At 41.1% G+C, this 16,594-nt stretch overlaps 1 protein-coding gene across 3 annotated transcripts in view; it reads left to right on the top strand.

The window, feature by feature from the left end:
* HHIP (hedgehog interacting protein) overlaps positions 1-16,594 on the top strand; it is a 110,274-nt gene that overhangs the window by 15,821 nt on the left and 77,859 nt on the right. For all 3 annotated transcript variants that reach the window (XM_006131777.4, XM_014577905.3, XM_006131776.4), the window contains exons 3-4: positions 5,054-5,210; positions 5,888-6,089. In XM_006131777.4, the coding sequence (XP_006131839.1) occupies positions 5,054-5,210; positions 5,888-6,089 (359 nt within the window). The remainder of the gene's footprint in view (positions 1-5,053; positions 5,211-5,887; positions 6,090-16,594) is intronic.

Below are 16,594 nucleotides of genomic sequence, written 5' to 3'. Positions count from 1 at the left end.
CAGGGCCCCAGCCCTGCAGGGGAGGGGATGAGCCACCGGTGCTCCGGGCTCCAGCCTCGGAGTGGGGAGGGGGAGGAGCCACCAGCACTCAGGGCTCCAGTGGCTGAAGCTCTGAGAGCCTGCAGCTCCCCACCCTCCTTGCCCCAGTGTAGGAATGAAGTTCAGCCCCGCAGCATGCAGGGTGGGGAGGGAAGGGTAGCTGCCAATGCTTGGAGCTTCAGCAGCTGAAACCTTGAGCACTGGTGACTCCTTTCCACCCCCTGCTGCAGGAGAAATATGGGACAATGTGCCCGTCGTTTAAAAGAAGTCGGGATGCCAGAAACAGACCTTAAATACTGGACTGTCGCAAGAAAAATGGGACAGATGGTCACCCTACTTTGGCATGGTATTTTCAGTACCCAAACCCCCAAACTGAAGATTTGCCACAAATAAGGGGCCTATATCCCCTCTCTGAATTAGAAACCACATTTTACTTCACTTTTGAAAACACCAAAGCAAACTGACAACAACTGGGTTCAACAGTTTACCTGTCCCCTTGTGCCCACTATTCTTGTTCCTGGCAAAAATTAGTTGAGGTGATTATGTGAAGATTTAGCTCCAGATGTTAAACTCTAGATTAACCAACAAGTGGCATCCAAACCAAAAAGGCTGAAATGTTGGGAGAATAACCACCCCGTGGATTGCAATTCCAAAGTACTTGCATACAGTCAAGGATAGCTAACACTAGTGGTAGCTGCAACAGTGCCACACTGTGCTACTGCTGGGATTAAATTGTGTGACCACCTGACCCAGTAGTCTCCAAAAGTTTCAGCACTGGGAGCATCTGGCTGATATCTGCTCAGTAGCATAGATAAGAGTTGTGGGGAGGGAGGTTAGCTAGGGTCACCATTCTTCCGGGATTGGCCTGGGGTCTCCAGGAATTAAAGATTAATGTTTAATTAAAGATTATATCATGTAATTAAATCTCCGGGAATACATCCTATCAACATTATTAATTGTTTTTGTCAACAATTTCAGATATGAAGCTAGCACTTATACTACTCCCGCCCCGCAAAAAGAATCCCAAACAAACAAAACATTTTCAAAATTCATCAGCATTGAACAAAGAAACCACAAGGAAACAGAAAAAAGCTTCCCTTGATTATTAAAAAAAATATTCTCTCTCTCAATGAAGAAAGCAGGAATAAAGGCATTAGATCAGATACCCAGATGGCATAATTCAAGGTAGTTCCATTTAATTCAGTAGGTTAAAAATTCATGATTGATAATAATTGGCAATACAGTCAAAGATTTGGTCAGGAAGATAATATTAGGGTCTTTGGTGAAAGCTGTTTCAATGGAGGGAGAAATCAGATTAAAAGAGTCTAGACGGGATTTGGAAAAAAGGAATTCCAGACATCAGTTGTAGACAGTATGTTCAGTGCTCTTGGAAATGAATGGGAGAGGAGAGAATGTAGTTGGAGAAGTGGAATCAAGGAGTTTTTTTTATGAAGAGGAAATTAGAGCATACTTTAATTTGAAGGAATGAATCATTGGAGAATAAGGGATTGAAAGAAAATATTAAGAAAAAGAGAAGGGAGAGAAGTGAGATTAGAATGGGAAGAAGGGAAATGGTCGCTGGAGCAGTTGGAGTAGTTAAAGGAGGACAGCAAACAAGAAATCTCAGTTTTGGTAGTGGGGGAGGGGAGGGGAGAGGGTGATTTGGAGAAAGGAGTAGAGGGAAAAGGGATAACTTATCATATCTTGTTGATTAAAAAATTAGTGACATCCTGACCTTAGGTGGGAGCTATGGATAGCGTTAAAGGGGGAGGCAGAGTTGTAAGACAAGCGTTGTGGTTGAAAATTAGCAAGGGTGGAATTGAATGAGAATACAGAAGTGGTGCTTCTTGGCTTCTGAGATGGAAGAGCTGAAGAAGGAAAGAATGATGCCATAGTGGTGAAAGACAGTATGGTTGTAGCACTGCCATCCAGGATGTTCAGCTGGATGAGTTCAGGAACAGAGGAAGTTGTTGGTGAATGAAGCCAACACTGTGGGTTGGTTGGAGGTGACCTTGCAATGGGAGAGAGCGTATGAGTCAAGGGTGATGGAAAACAGTGAGATAGGGATAAAGGGTAACAAAGCGGTGGGGAAAATAGTTTCTGAACCTGAAAGCTCTTACCTTCCCTAGCAAGCTTTGGATCCAGATTCCAGACTGGATTCCAAATCTAAATGATGGGTTTAGATCTAGATTTCCTGATATGAACAATCCTCAATTTCAGGGATATTCAGATGAGAAATTTAAGCTCAGATTCCTTTCCTTTTTACCATTAATATTTGAAATATAAAGAAATTTTAAGCCTCCCAGGATCCCAGCAAAACAGAAGGGACTTAAAGTGAGCAGGAAAAAAAAAGATCATTGCATGTTTTATTTTAAAATATAGCAAGAGATACAGAAATTAACATAGGATACAGAAACTCACAACCACATAAACTGCAGCAAAGTCAGTAGCAGTTGTGCTATACTAAGGGCCGAGTAACACTTGCAGGATTTTCAACCCTTATATAACGTAAAAATTTCTTTATTGGACCACTTGCATAACTAATCTAATCTAATGTAATATATGGCAGCATATTTTTTTAAGTACGTGCTTTGTTATCACATGGTAGACTAAAACCTAAGGGCCAAGTTCTGCTTTTTTATGCACATGCCTGACTTTTATTGAAGTCAATGAGAATTTCATAGGCATCCAAAGATAAATTGACCTTAATTGGATGGAACATATACAGGGTGGTATTTTGAAAAGTGCTCACAGTTGGCCTAACTCCATTAAGTTTCATGGAAGTAGTTAGACCTACTCAGAGCACTTTTCAAAATACCACCCATTATGCACAATTGCAGTTGTCCTTACAGACACCATCCGTTTTTGACAACTTAGCAAATCCATTGGCATTGTAAAGTTTAAGAGTTCAGTTCCAACCCCCGGAAAAAGGAATGGGCCTGTTGAATGGCAAAAACAAGTTCAGTATATTTCACACTTGCTTATGTACTAAAATACTTCATGATACAAATAGCCACAGAAATAGTGAATCATCTTATGTATAAGTAAAGAATATTCTATATGTCATTGGTTAAATGAGTTTGCATCTGGCAAAGATGCTGGCTAAACAGTGTGATCCATACATACTCTTATTTATTCTTTTCTGTAGACAAAATTCAGATTCAGAATAAAGAAATATGTCCTTAGTAAAAATGGCATATTGAGCATGTTGTAATTCTACAGCTCCAAATGTCTATTGCATTTAGCTTGGTTGTCTATTATAGGCTGAAACAGAAATTACTAAGAGCTTGGTCATGCCCTCTGAAGTCAAATAATTCAACATCAAGATTCTGGATTGGTTTTGGATCTATCTTGACAGCTAGAGCCTTAGAATACTGTTCCATGTTTATGTCACAATTAATCTTCACTTATTCCATATGAAAATTGTGTATCTTGTTTTCTCATGCATTTTTGTGCTAGTTCCTATAAATTCGAAACAGACACTAACAACTGATATTTGATGAGTTTCCAAATTCATGCCAATGAAACCTACATATTGGATGATCACGTGTTCCAAATTTTATTTTATATAACCCAAAGGTACAATTTCACCCATTACTTGGAATGATCAGGATACTTATTAAAGGAGGATTCATATGAAAAGAATACATGGTTATGTGATATACTCCAAAAGTTTTATTGACATAAGTTCAGGATAACTGCATTACTTACAAGTGGTGATACGATATAAGAGTTATGCTGATGATCCCAACTGGGAGCCAACAAAACTTTTATACTCTATACTGCATTATTATTAATTCTGTATATACCATGGCCCAAATCCTGGCCCAAACAAAGTATCCTTTTGCATTGCTCTGGCAATGCAAAGGGAACTTAAAGATGTTCTAGCCCAACTACCTTGCAGATTTTACTCAAAACACCACACACATATTAAAGGGCCAAATTCTGCTTTTCTGATGTACACATGAGCTTTGATAAAGAGGATTAAAAATGGGTAAAACTTACTAGAATAGGTCTACAGGCAGAAAGCAATAGTCTTGCTGGTTTTGGAATATATTAAAAAGTCAACAGTAAAACTATTCTCTCTCATAGATTTCTTATTTCTTTTTGTTCCCCTTGGGTTTTCAAACTCCTTTCAATAATCTCTAACTTAAAGAACTCCTTTCAGCTAAGGACAGTTTACAAAAGCCATCTTCACTTCCTTTAGATAGGCGACAGGTATAGCTATAGAGCAGGCAGAGGTATTCCCTCTTCTCAGCTGCTGGAAAGTGAAGAACTGGACTGTGACATTGAACCTCAAGTTCTCCCTTGCTAGGGCTGAGTACTAATGACAGAGGTGTAAGGGTACTTGAATATAAATTAAGTTCTGTTTTATTCATAGTTCTCTCTTTTTGAGACTATTACTCATGCGGCTTCTTTTGGTGCCAATGCTTCATGGAGTTTTTAAGATATTGATAAACTTGGTTGAAGATATTATACCCTTTTATAAATCAGTGGGAAAGTGCCATCATTTATTCGAATGACAGCAGCATCAAAACAAAATAGAAACCAATACTCTATCATATAATGTTGTTAAAATAATAATGTTAAGAGTAAGCTATAAACCAAAACAGAAAGAAATAATTAAATCAAGGCTGTGGTAGGCTGTACAATGTATTGTCCTTCATTAGAGAGGTCTGTTGACAGCAACAGGTACATAGCCACCTTTATTCTGAATCCTCTCTCACGTTTTTATGCCTTCCTCTTAGGATTATTTTAACATAGTTGTTTTTTTTCTTGCTTAATCATATTGCAAATAATGTGTGATAGAAATTGAGGGGAAAAAAAGCCAGAAAAGGTATTACTCCATCTATCTGTGTTTATTCAGAGCAATCCTTTTCTGCAAGACAAAACTTTGTTTAAAGTGTTGATTTTTCCACTTAGAATATAATCCATTTGAACATTAGGTTGAAGGCACAAGCCCTGTGGACTTGACAATGCATTAAACACTTTTATGCTCTTTTACATTTTTAAGGGTTTCTTCAAACTACAGCTGATGAGTTTTGCTTTTACTATACAAGAAAAGATGGTGGCTTGTGCTTTCCAGATTTTCCAAGAAAACAAGTGCGAGGCCCAGCTTCTAACTATTTGGACCAGATGGAAGAATATGACAAAGTGGAAGAGATCAGCAGGTTCATAAAGATTAATACTGTTTAATCTAAAAAAACTGACAAATCTTTGTGGTTTTCACAGTGAATCAGCTCAGTCTGTGCTTATGCTCAGCAGCTGTGTCCTCCAGATGTTATTTTCTTTTTCTTCTGCTGCTGCTGTTGGTGTGCCTTTTTTATCACATTAACTTAGATATTTTTAATATGTAGGTTACTAATAAAGTATGAGCTGGTCCTTTCTGTGAATTATATGTACTTCATGTATGTTGTTTTTATCTGAAATGTATTACTAATCATTTACAGCACTATGGAAGTTCTTTATGTCAGATAATGTTATTTAAGTATTCTCCTTAAAATCCATCTTCAGAGTGAAATTTTATCAAATTCTGAAGTCATTGGGATTTTCAGTGCTTACTTTAGGAGAGAACTTGCCTATAAAATTCACTTTCTTCTCTGTGAATTTTGCTCTCAGATCTTAGGTTAGTTTACTTTAACTCCCAGCTGCTATGTAAACCAAATTCTACTCTTGTGTGCACATGGCTTGTTCTCATTGACTTCAGTAGGAGTGGCGACAGTGCATTTGAGGACAGAATTTGCCTTTAAAATTTTCTTTTTCTTAGGAGTCATGTTTTAAGAAGGTTTAGAGAACTGTATCTATTGCAAAATAAAAGAACCTCACAGTTTTTCTCTTATTTCCTTAGAAAGCACAAGCACAACTGCTTCTGTCTTCAGGAGGTTGTGAGTGGTTTGAGGCAGCCTGTTGGTGCAGTACACTCTGGGGATGGATCACACCGACTCTTTATCCTTGAGAAGGAAGGATATGTGAAGATTTTCACTCCTGAAGGGGATATAATCAAGGAACATTTTTTGGACATACACAAGCTTGTTCAAAGTGGAATAAAGGTTGGAATTATTTTTTTATTTCTCTCTTAACATCTGCTTATATATTAATCTAATTATTTATTACCCTCCCTCAAAATAATAGAGAACAGGAGCAATGCTTTTCAATGAAATACGTTTAAAAATATTCTAAATATGAAATATCATAGAGTTCCAACTGATAAGGAAAGAGAGCATAATGAAGAACTCTTCTTTCTTTGGTTAAAGGGAAAACACATTATTATGAGAACGGTATTCATTTTTTTCCCCTCTGTGCTTCTATCGTTTCCTTCCCTGGAATACACAGAAGGAATGTACAGCATCAGGACTACAAAGTTATCTCCACATTTACATTATTTAGGCCTGATTCTGCTACTACTCAAGTCTGCCAAACTTTGGCATTGACTTCAGTGGGAGCAGGTTTGAGCCATTTAAGGAATTATTCTCACTTGAATCTTTTGTTATTACCAATGGTTATCGTAAAAGCATGCAGAAGGGGGAGCTCTCATCACACTATCCAAGAAGTGTGGGGGGGGAGCTATCCTGTGTTTTTTAGCATAGGGGGAGCTGTATTTCCCTCCCCCATTCTTCAATCTCTGAGAACTACAAAAAATGCCCATTGTCTCGGGTATAGTCTAAAATATCTGGCACGCAACCTGTACCCTAAAAACATTTTATTGAACCTCTAAACGCATGCATACAAATTAGTGATTTTTTTTCTAGTGCTGATCAAGTTCTCATTAAAGTGAATGGAAAGACTACTATTGACTTGAATAGGAGCTGTAGTGGGGACCTGATGATGTGACATTATTATTCCTGGAGATGTTGGTTTTCAAGTCAGTATTTCTAGATGCAACAATAATATCATAGGATAAGTAAACATAAGAGAATTCAAAGGCAACCAGGTTATGTTTTAGTTAAAGTACATTTATTTTTATTCCAGTATTTACTTATGTAAATGTTTATACTAATAACTCAGCTGAAATCCTACTATGTGATATATAACATTTGTAACCAGGTTTTGCATTAAATAACTGCCATCTAACTTATTAAAAATCCTCCTTACATTAAAAAAACATTGGTGACATTAAAAAAACATGAAAACGAGCTATATTGATCTAAAGTATTTATTACATGCTTCATAGGTTTTTCGTGCATCAGATGCAATGCCATTGAGCTGATTTCAGGTATCCCACTTACATAGATGTATAAATACTGATTTAGTGAGTAACTTTAGACTCCTGTTATTTCAAATCCTGGCGAAGTGTTTATAAATATGATTTTGGGATGGTTGCATTACTCATGATTGATGAAGTAAATGTATGTGAGGCAGTCAATCAAATGTACATGATAACTTCAGTTTATGACACGGTTCTGCAGTTTATCATATGTATATTACCAACCATGTGTTGTAAATATTCACACAAGCAATTATATACATCTCTTCACATATATACTGTATATATGCATACATTTCACTTGGTTCACACAAGAATCCACCCAACCAAAGTTGTTATGGGGAATTATAGATTATTGTAGGACAGTGTGTGTTTGCATATGCCTTAGATTTACTGCAGCAGTTAGTTATTGTCTAATGTCAAGACACATATTAATAAGCTAAATTAAAGGATTTTTAAAGGTAAGCAATGAATAGCCAATTCCAGAGCATAAACCCAGATTTAGCTCTTTGTGCCTACATACTGCACACAGTGGAATAAATTCACAGTGGAATAAATATTAATCCTCTTGGTTAATATTTGTACAACTCAATGTCAATAGAAAGCAGAATTTGTCCCAATATGTGCTTTAGCCCACTATTTAGCCAGTGCAGATCAGGCCATTAACTAATTTCTAGATGATTTACACATGGGTATTCCAATTTCTTGTGGCTTTCTGGAGAACAAGGTGTTAAAACAATTATTAGTGTGATACATTAGACATGAATCCTATGTATGAATCACCCTTCGGTCAAGAATCCTTCCCCCCCCCCATTCCCACCCTCATCGGTCTCACTTTCCCATGGCCCTGACTAACTCGTTCCATTTGACTGCTCTATAAAAAAAGGGAAGGTGAGACAACACTAGCAAAAAATCACCACTGCTAACTTAACTGAAAGGCTGGGGGCAAAGGAAAAACAAGCAAGAAGCCAAGACAGTCCCCAGCTAGAAGGAATGATGGGTGTTCCAGTACAGGGGTCTGCAACCTATGGCTCTCGAGCCAAATATGGCTCAGTATGGAACCAAATATGGCTCTTCTGTCATTTCCAAACACATGCAACTTTTAAAATTAAAATAAAAAACGAATTCAAAATTTTAAAAATGCATAATTCCTCAGTTCAAGATGGCCCTTTCTTGTCTATTTCACCTTTAAGCAAGGGTGGAAGTAAGGCGATGTGCCCTGGTAAGAACTGGCTGCACTGCAGGAAGAGCCAGCTGGGGGACTCTGCTTGTTTAAAGGGCTGGCTGAGGGCATGCTGTAGGGATGTGTGTACTCTCCCATCGAGGACAGTGAGAGGGGCTAGTGGCAGCAGATGCCTCCATCTGGCTGCAGCAGCCCGGCTCCAGACCCCATCTGACTGCTGTGATCTGTCTCCAAGCACAGACCCCACATCCTGGCTCTGGTGGCCTCGTGACTGCTGCAACAGCCTGGCCACAGCAGCTCAGCTCAGACTGCGGCCACAGCAGCCTGGCCAACAAAGTTCCAATCCGGGCCCAGCTCTCATCTGGCCACAGCTTCCTGTAACTGGCCCTGATCATAGGGCAGGCCCCTTTGGTCTGGTCCCAATCTAGCTGCAGGAAGGGCTGGCAGCAGTCCCCCTCCAGCTGCAGCATGGTTAGGAGGGGAGGCCACGATCCGGCTGAGGCGATCTTGACCCAGTCCCTCGTCCAGCCACTGCTGCCAAGATGCAGCAGCCCAGTCCCAGCCAGGTAAGGTAATCTGGCCCAAGGCCCATCCCTCCCATACTCTATTTCCCACCCCCAGCACCCTGTCCTGCCTCCTGCACCTCCCACACACTCCAACCGCCTGCCCTGAGCCCCTCATACAGTCCAATCCTGACTCATGCATCCACACTTAAACAAACTGCATCCCCAGCAGCAGCAGAAGTGCTATTAAATGAAATTTGTGAGTACAATGTTTTATTTATGCTGTTAATATTATTGATAACTGACACGATGATTAATAGGATGTATATTTTCAGTCATACAAATGAGCATTCTTATATGGTTCCTAGTTGCAGGACATCAGCTATCAGATGGGGAGAGGAAGGCAGGAGAACGCAGACAATGAATACATGCAGCCCTGCTGCACTAATAGTTATCTAAAACACCCAATAATTTCAAAAAATAGAAGAGAATAAAACCAAATATTTCTTAAAGATAATTTAAAACAGAAGTTCTCAAGCATTTTACATTGTATATCATTATAAAAGAACCTCCTGTGAGCCACCTTTCTTCTCATTCCCATTCACACCAATCATCTTTTTTCCCATTCCCAGTCACATAACATCCCAGTGCCAGCTAGAGACACTGCTCACCAGGGACTTGTCTACCTGATTCTGGCAAAGCGCTCTACAGGGGAATGCTATGTAAAATGATCTAACATGTTTCATTTTAATTAGCATGATAAAAAAAAATTAGTTCCTGTTAACGTAATCCCCGTTTCAATTTTTTTAAATGCAAAGACTCTTTCACAGTCTGCATATTTTGCTAATTAGTGTTTCGGGACATGAGCATGCAGATTACTGACGTGATTGACCATGAATGGCTCAGGTCTGTTGGGGCATTGTAGCTGTGGGTGGGCTGACTGAATAAGAGATCGCTTTACAATACAATAAACATGTTTATTTCTCACTAATGTAACAAACTGTCTGTGTACATTTGTTACAATCAGCCTGATTCTCTCCTTGCAGTGGTGTAAATTCAGGAGTAACTACTGTGAAGTCAATTGATGTTCGGTAATGTAAGACCAGAATCACAGCCAAAATGTTTAAGTTCAGCGTTTTTCTATGCGTGACAAAAAAATTGGCCATTTTTTCTCCAAACACCAAAAAAGCTCTTTTTATATAGTTTTCATGGATTTTAAAGAAGAAACAGCCATTGGATAATCTAACCTGGCCCCCCTGTAGTGACACAGGATTCTCACCTAGTTATCACATGGCCCTGAGGGAATGAACTGAACAGATAATCAAGTGATCCATCCCCAGCCACCCATTCCTAGCTTGTCCTGTAGTTTAAGAGCTTGGATGAAGAGCTCACATGACTGAAGTGAACCTTCTGTTGGAAGATTTCCAACTGAAATTAATAAGAACCATTGACAATCTCTCCCTATCCACAGCCCCACTCCATTTGAATTTGATTTAACTAAAAATAATATTTTCACTTTTTGACAAAAAATGCTACTGGATTGAGGCTGTGTGCACTACATTTTATTTTTACAACCAAGTTTTAACCTCCCTAAAGACAGCAGCTTAAAAATTCTCAGATTAATTTGTATTTATATCTGAAATAGTGAGGGCCTGGCTATATACTAAGCAACAGCACAGCAAGCCAGAAAGTGAATATAAAGTATACCAGCTTGCTGTGCATTAATGAACTGTGTGGCCATTAGGGACGTTAAATTGTGGATAATTGACTAGTGGATGGAATTTCCATTGACTACTTAATTAGTTGATAATGGGGGGGGGGACTGCAAAGCCACAGTGGGGCTAGCTCCCGATTGGGAGCTAATCCCCCTGTGGCTCTGCCTTTTAAATGAATTAAGAGCTGCCAGGTGCGAACCAGGAATCAGCCGATTCCCAGCTTGCTCCCAGTCCCAGATACTGCGCCTCTGCTTTTTAAATGTGTTAAGAGCCCAATGGAATCAGTCTCACCAGTCCATATACAAAAGTAAAAATCATCTCCCTACTCCTACTCAGTACTCCCCTGTTTATATATACATGGATGTCATTAGCCATTTTTCCCGATGCATCAACAGGGAGCTCAAGTAGCATTGCCAGTCCACTATGGCCCCTAAATCATTTTTTATTTTATTGTAACATTTGGTATTTGAGACTTTAATATCTATTTATTGACTATGGAGTTTTATAATCAGCAACCAGACAATATTATTCCATTTCACTCTCCACCCAAAGTGTCTGAAGTAGAAATCTAATTGAAAAGGGCATCCTTAAAACTGCCTTTGCAGCATTACCACACCAAATTATATTATATGAAGATCAATTTTAAAACAAGGCAAAACACAGAATCTTTAAATGTAAGACGAATGAAAACAACAGGATAATAGGACAAAGCCTGTGAAGCCTCTAAGGAAAAAAATAAAACCCCAAAAGAGAAAACGTACGTCAGTGAAATTATGCTGATAATAAGCTGTTATGACTATATGAGCTAGGCACCGTAATCTTAGATACCTTGTGCTCCATTTCCTGGTTGTGAATTGTTTTTCCTTGTCACAATGGCTTACATTTTAATAGAAAGTTTCCATATACAGATTGAACCTCTGTAACATGGGACTCTCTGGCTCAGCAACATCCGTTGTCCAGCATGGCCATGGCACGGGTGTTCCAAGACCAGAGAGGCCCAGTGGAGGGCTGGCAGCTGGGCTCCCCGCTGCTGGGCTGCCCGGTGCACTGCAACTGGGCAGCCAAGACACAACCCAGTGGGGCTGCCTGCCAGGGGCAGGCACTCGGAATACCACAGCGGGGGCTGCCCGCGGGGTCAGGAGCTCAGCGCACCACAGTGGTGCTTCCCAGCAGGGCCAGGAGCCCAATGTGCAGGGAGCTCGGCTCTCCAGCATACCAGGGAAAGAGGTGGGGAGACCAGCAGTGCAGCGAGGCTGGTGGCTAAGGGGAGCAGGATAGGAGGCTGGCGGTTGGTCCAGGGCTAGGGTGAGTCAGTAGCAAGGGAGCCAGATATGACCTCCCCTGGTCCAGTAAAATCCCTCATCTGGGACCGGTCAGGTCCTAAGGGTTCCAGACCAGGAAGGTCCAACCTGTATCTTAAACCACATATGCATCTTCATTTCTTTCAATTTTCAAATTACCCAGTAAGACTGGTTTTGCACACTTCAATGATTTCAGAGATTTTAGTGTAATAGTCTCAACGTTCCTTGTACTTATTTTAATGGCCAATACACTTCTGAAGCTGTTACAGTGAATATAAATGTAAATATCACTTTGTTTTAGGTATACATGCTCCATTTAAAGTATTGAAACACTTTTTATGAACATTAACAGTCTAGATAAACCCCAAGAGCTTGACTGTTCAGTACACAGGGAACTGGCAGGTATTAAATAGGCTTTCTGTAAGGCTTGGAGTCAAATGCTCCAAATATTCCAAAGCCCCTCAAGGTGGATGGACACTCAAAAAGTGAGCTCCTTGCCTCTACAGACAACTTTCACCAGGATCACAGGGTTAGCATGTGAAACTTTCATAGTCTATTCCCTGGGGTGTCTACAATGCATTGCGATATGGCCTTTAATGACATGATTACTCAAATAATAAAATATAATGTTGTGCAAGATTTTGCTACAATTTTAGATGCTAAGTGTGTATCTGCATTAGTTACACTGAATTGAAGTGTAATTGTACCTTTAATTATTTTGACTATGCTTGATAAGTCATCTTGAGAACTGACCAGGTTAAGGTCCTGATTCAGCAAAGTACTTACGTAAATTCTGAAATAAGAAAGTGCTAGGATATAAGCATGACCTTGAATGCTTTGTTAAATCATTGCATGAGGCATCATATTTTGAGCCGTGGCTGCACTTTACAAAACACACATGACTCCTTTTTAACCCCCTTTTGCATCTCACAAGATGACGTCTATTTCAATTCCCCCTTTAGGTTTTATCTCTCAGCAGTATTGGCAATAGGGCTGTTAAAAAATATTACAACAATATATCATGAGACTACTGCTGGGGGCTCATTATCTTTGTGCTCAGAAGGAGTTGAAGAGTTTTGCTCAAACTCACTCTGAGACAGAAACCCATTACAGTTTTAGTTAAGGTTGAATAACAGGTTCCATTTCACATGTCATTTTAAATTATTTGTAACATCTTGAAATTTTCATTTCAAGATGTTACAAATAATTTAAATGTTGTGAAATGGAACCTGTTATTCAGCCTTACCCAGAACAGTTGTGGCCACTTCCATTATATAATGGTAACTAGTCCTATACGATATTCAAAGACTGACAATGTTTGACCAAGATTAATTCAAAATTGAGTACATAGGGTTGCCAGGTGTCCAGTTTTCTACCGGACAGTCCGGTATTTGTGCTCTTTGTCCGGTAAAAAAAAAATCAGAGAATACCGGACATGTGCAATGTCCAGTATTCTCTGATTTTTCTGGCTGCGCACCGGACAGAAGTCTGGCGTAGGTGGGGGAATGGCTTGAAGGCGGGGCCGCGATTGGCGTTGGGAGCCTGTGATTGCACAGACACCTGGTGGGGGTGGTGGGAGTGGATGGGAGTCCACCCCCACAAGGCCTCTGCACAGTCACAGGCTCCCAGCGCCGATCATGGCCCCGCCTCCCAGCCTGTGAGTCCCAGCTAGGAGGCGGGGTTGTGATTGCCGCTTATCCCGCGTTCCTTTTTTTTTTCCTCCACCAAAAAATACTGGGTATCCAGTATTTTTTGGGAGACCATCTGGCAACCCTAAGTACAAATATGATTTTTTTAATTAAAAAAAGTTTCATCCACAGGTTTACTGCATCATCCTCTTGGTTACTGTGGGACAGACACTAAGCATAAAAAATCCCTTTAGTCCTTAAATCAAAAGGTAGAATATTTTAACTACAGGTTGGACCTCCCTGGTCCAGCTCCCTCTGGACCTGACTGATGCCAGATAAGGGATTTTGCTGGACCATGGGAGGTCATTTCTGGCCCACATGCCACCGCCCTACCGGGTATCCTGTCTCCCCGCCATCTCTCCCGGCAGACCAGTTGAGCCATTTGCCAGGCTTTCAATCTCCCCTCTGCCCCACAGTACACTGGGACCAGGACTCTCTGATCCTGGAACATCTGTGGTCCTGTCAGCCCATAGATATTGCCAGACCAGAGAGTCCCAGTTTAAAGAGGTGCAATCTGTACTTCTAAAGAGTCGACAGAGCTTCATGGCCACTAAGAGGATGGGGTGCTATAGAAAAAAAAAAGATAAAGTGAGTAAAATTGTATTATATGTTATTCTCAGACTTCTGTGCTCAGATATGTTTGCCCAAAGTTCTTCATATACACCATTGAACAGTGGTATAAACATGTATGCTTGTTTCCAAATGATCTTTCTGACCTCAACTAATGCACACACTGTCCAGTGATATCAATGGGAACTCTGCTACTGACAGATACAGTAGGTACTTGGGCAGAATTCACATGGTTCTTCACATGCAAATATCACTAAGCCCCTCACCCTGTCTTTTATAGGAATAACTCATGTAGGAAAGAGGAAATTCCAAGTGTCAAAGCAAGGAATTTCCTGTGAATTCTTGCATTGTGGAAGAATTGCCTCCCTCCATTTCCAGGAGGAAAATTGTGAATGTTGTGTATTAACCCATGGTTTACAGATAAGATATGCTGAAGGTAAGGAAATCAGCACAGATGATCCTTGTTGCCACTTTGCCGCCTGACTTTAGTGGCGCCTGCAAAAGCCACGATTCTGGTGGCTACAATCACTATCCTAAGAAACTCCCTTCCTGAGGGTGGAAGTTTTCCACAGGAAGAGGCCTGTGTTCTTCTGCAGGGTTTGGAAAGGAAATGGAGACTGGGAGAACCACTTGAGTCTCCTCCCTCTTCCAGTTTCATAGGACTATAACTCTGCACCATCTGTCTGTGGCAGGGAAGGTCAATAAGTGCCAGACAGTTTGCCAGGGTTAGCCCCTGATGGGCCAATGGCTCTATTTACCTGCATGTCAGCAGGAACAGCTGCTTGCAGCTCTCATTGGCTCTGGATCACTGTTCCCAGCCAATGGAAGCTGCAGGAAGCAGTGGGAACACTGATCCATATCTAACAGGATATGCAGGTAAATCAACTCTCCAGTGGCCCGCCAGGGGATAACCTTGGCAATCACATCTGGCTTGCAGGCCACTTATTGCCCACCTCTGCAGTCTGTGGGCTTTTCCTGGGGATTGTGGGACACTCACTTTCCCCTCCTATTCCACCAAACTGCTGTCCACATGTGGAGGAATTCACATAGTCCCCCAAAATAACAATGATGTACTGTGAACTACAAACATGAAGTGCTATCCGTGTATGCCAGTTGTGCAAGAATTCTACTTCAGAGCCAATAATGCAGGTGTCTTGTTTTGTTTATTTGATTCCATACTTCATACCACCTGGAGTCAATGCCTTTGCTGCTACCTTGCTTCTCATTACAGGAACCATGTTAAAACATCTGTAAGATGCGTGCATAGCATCAAGGGGAATAAAATCAGATACCAGCATATGACAGTGATGCATGATGGATTACTGTTTTGGTTCTCTGGAATGCCTCTTGATTGGAAATAGGAGTATCTTGGCTGTGGTAAGGGAGAAGTTGGGTTGTTATTACTGCTGTCTCCTTATCCAAGTCCTACTTTGTACCTACACAAAAACCACTCAAGACACTATGCTAGTGCCTCATCAATCCACTAGCAGACTACTATGAGGGAAGTAACAGGCTGAGAAACTTCAGCACAAGGCTAAAGCAAATCACATGGGAGTCTAAGTAATCCAGGAAGTCAGGATGAGAGCAGACAGGCAGGCTTTGGGCATGACATTTGTGGCCACACCCCCATCTTTGATCTGCAAACTAGGAATCTCAATATAAAAGCAGCCTATAGTTTTGACTGCCTTACCAGAATTTGGACAGACATTCAGGAAGGAAGTGGTGCCACGGAGGCACAAATTGGCCATTCCAAAAATAAGGACAATCTACTATATATTTGAGAGTTTGACTGTCTGCGTGTTTGCTCAAGAACTCCCACTAAACACTAGGAGCTAGGACCACCAAGTTCTATATTCAGCTTCCTCTTAGCATAACTTAAAACAAGGTAAGGTATTGGTTGAGCCAGGATGGGATGTGTCTAGAATGGAATTGCTTCTCACAAAATTGTACAGAAAAGAGACAAAATCATTAGGCAGGTGAAAGGAGGTGGCAGGGGTTTCCCCTCGCCCCATCCGGAGTTGTCCCAGCCCTGAGTTTCCCACTCCACATGTGCACTTTAGGGAGGGGGGGAATGAAGCTCCCCCTCCCCAAAACATTGCTGGCTGTTCCCCTTCATCAGGGAATGAGGGGAAAGAGCACTGTTTGCTGCATTCCTCACGCTGGCTGGGGAGTTCAGGGGGCAGACGAACCAGGACCTACTACAGCTGAGAAACATGAACCCCTCCCCTGGCTGTGCCCGCTGGACTGCAGCAGCCATGGAGAAGCACTTCTCACTTGGCCCCAAACTGCTGTGGTTAGAGGGGGCTGGAGTAGTCCTGTCTCCTCAGGGCAGCCTGCATACTGAAACCCTCATGACCATCCCCACCCCATAGCATGTTCATTTTCATTTTA

Source organism: Pelodiscus sinensis, chromosome 5 (genome assembly GCF_049634645.1).
Source record: "Pelodiscus sinensis isolate JC-2024 chromosome 5, ASM4963464v1, whole genome shotgun sequence".
NCBI lineage: Eukaryota > Metazoa > Chordata > Testudines > Trionychidae > Pelodiscus > Pelodiscus sinensis.
This window is presented reverse-complemented; position numbering and strand designations above follow the sequence as displayed.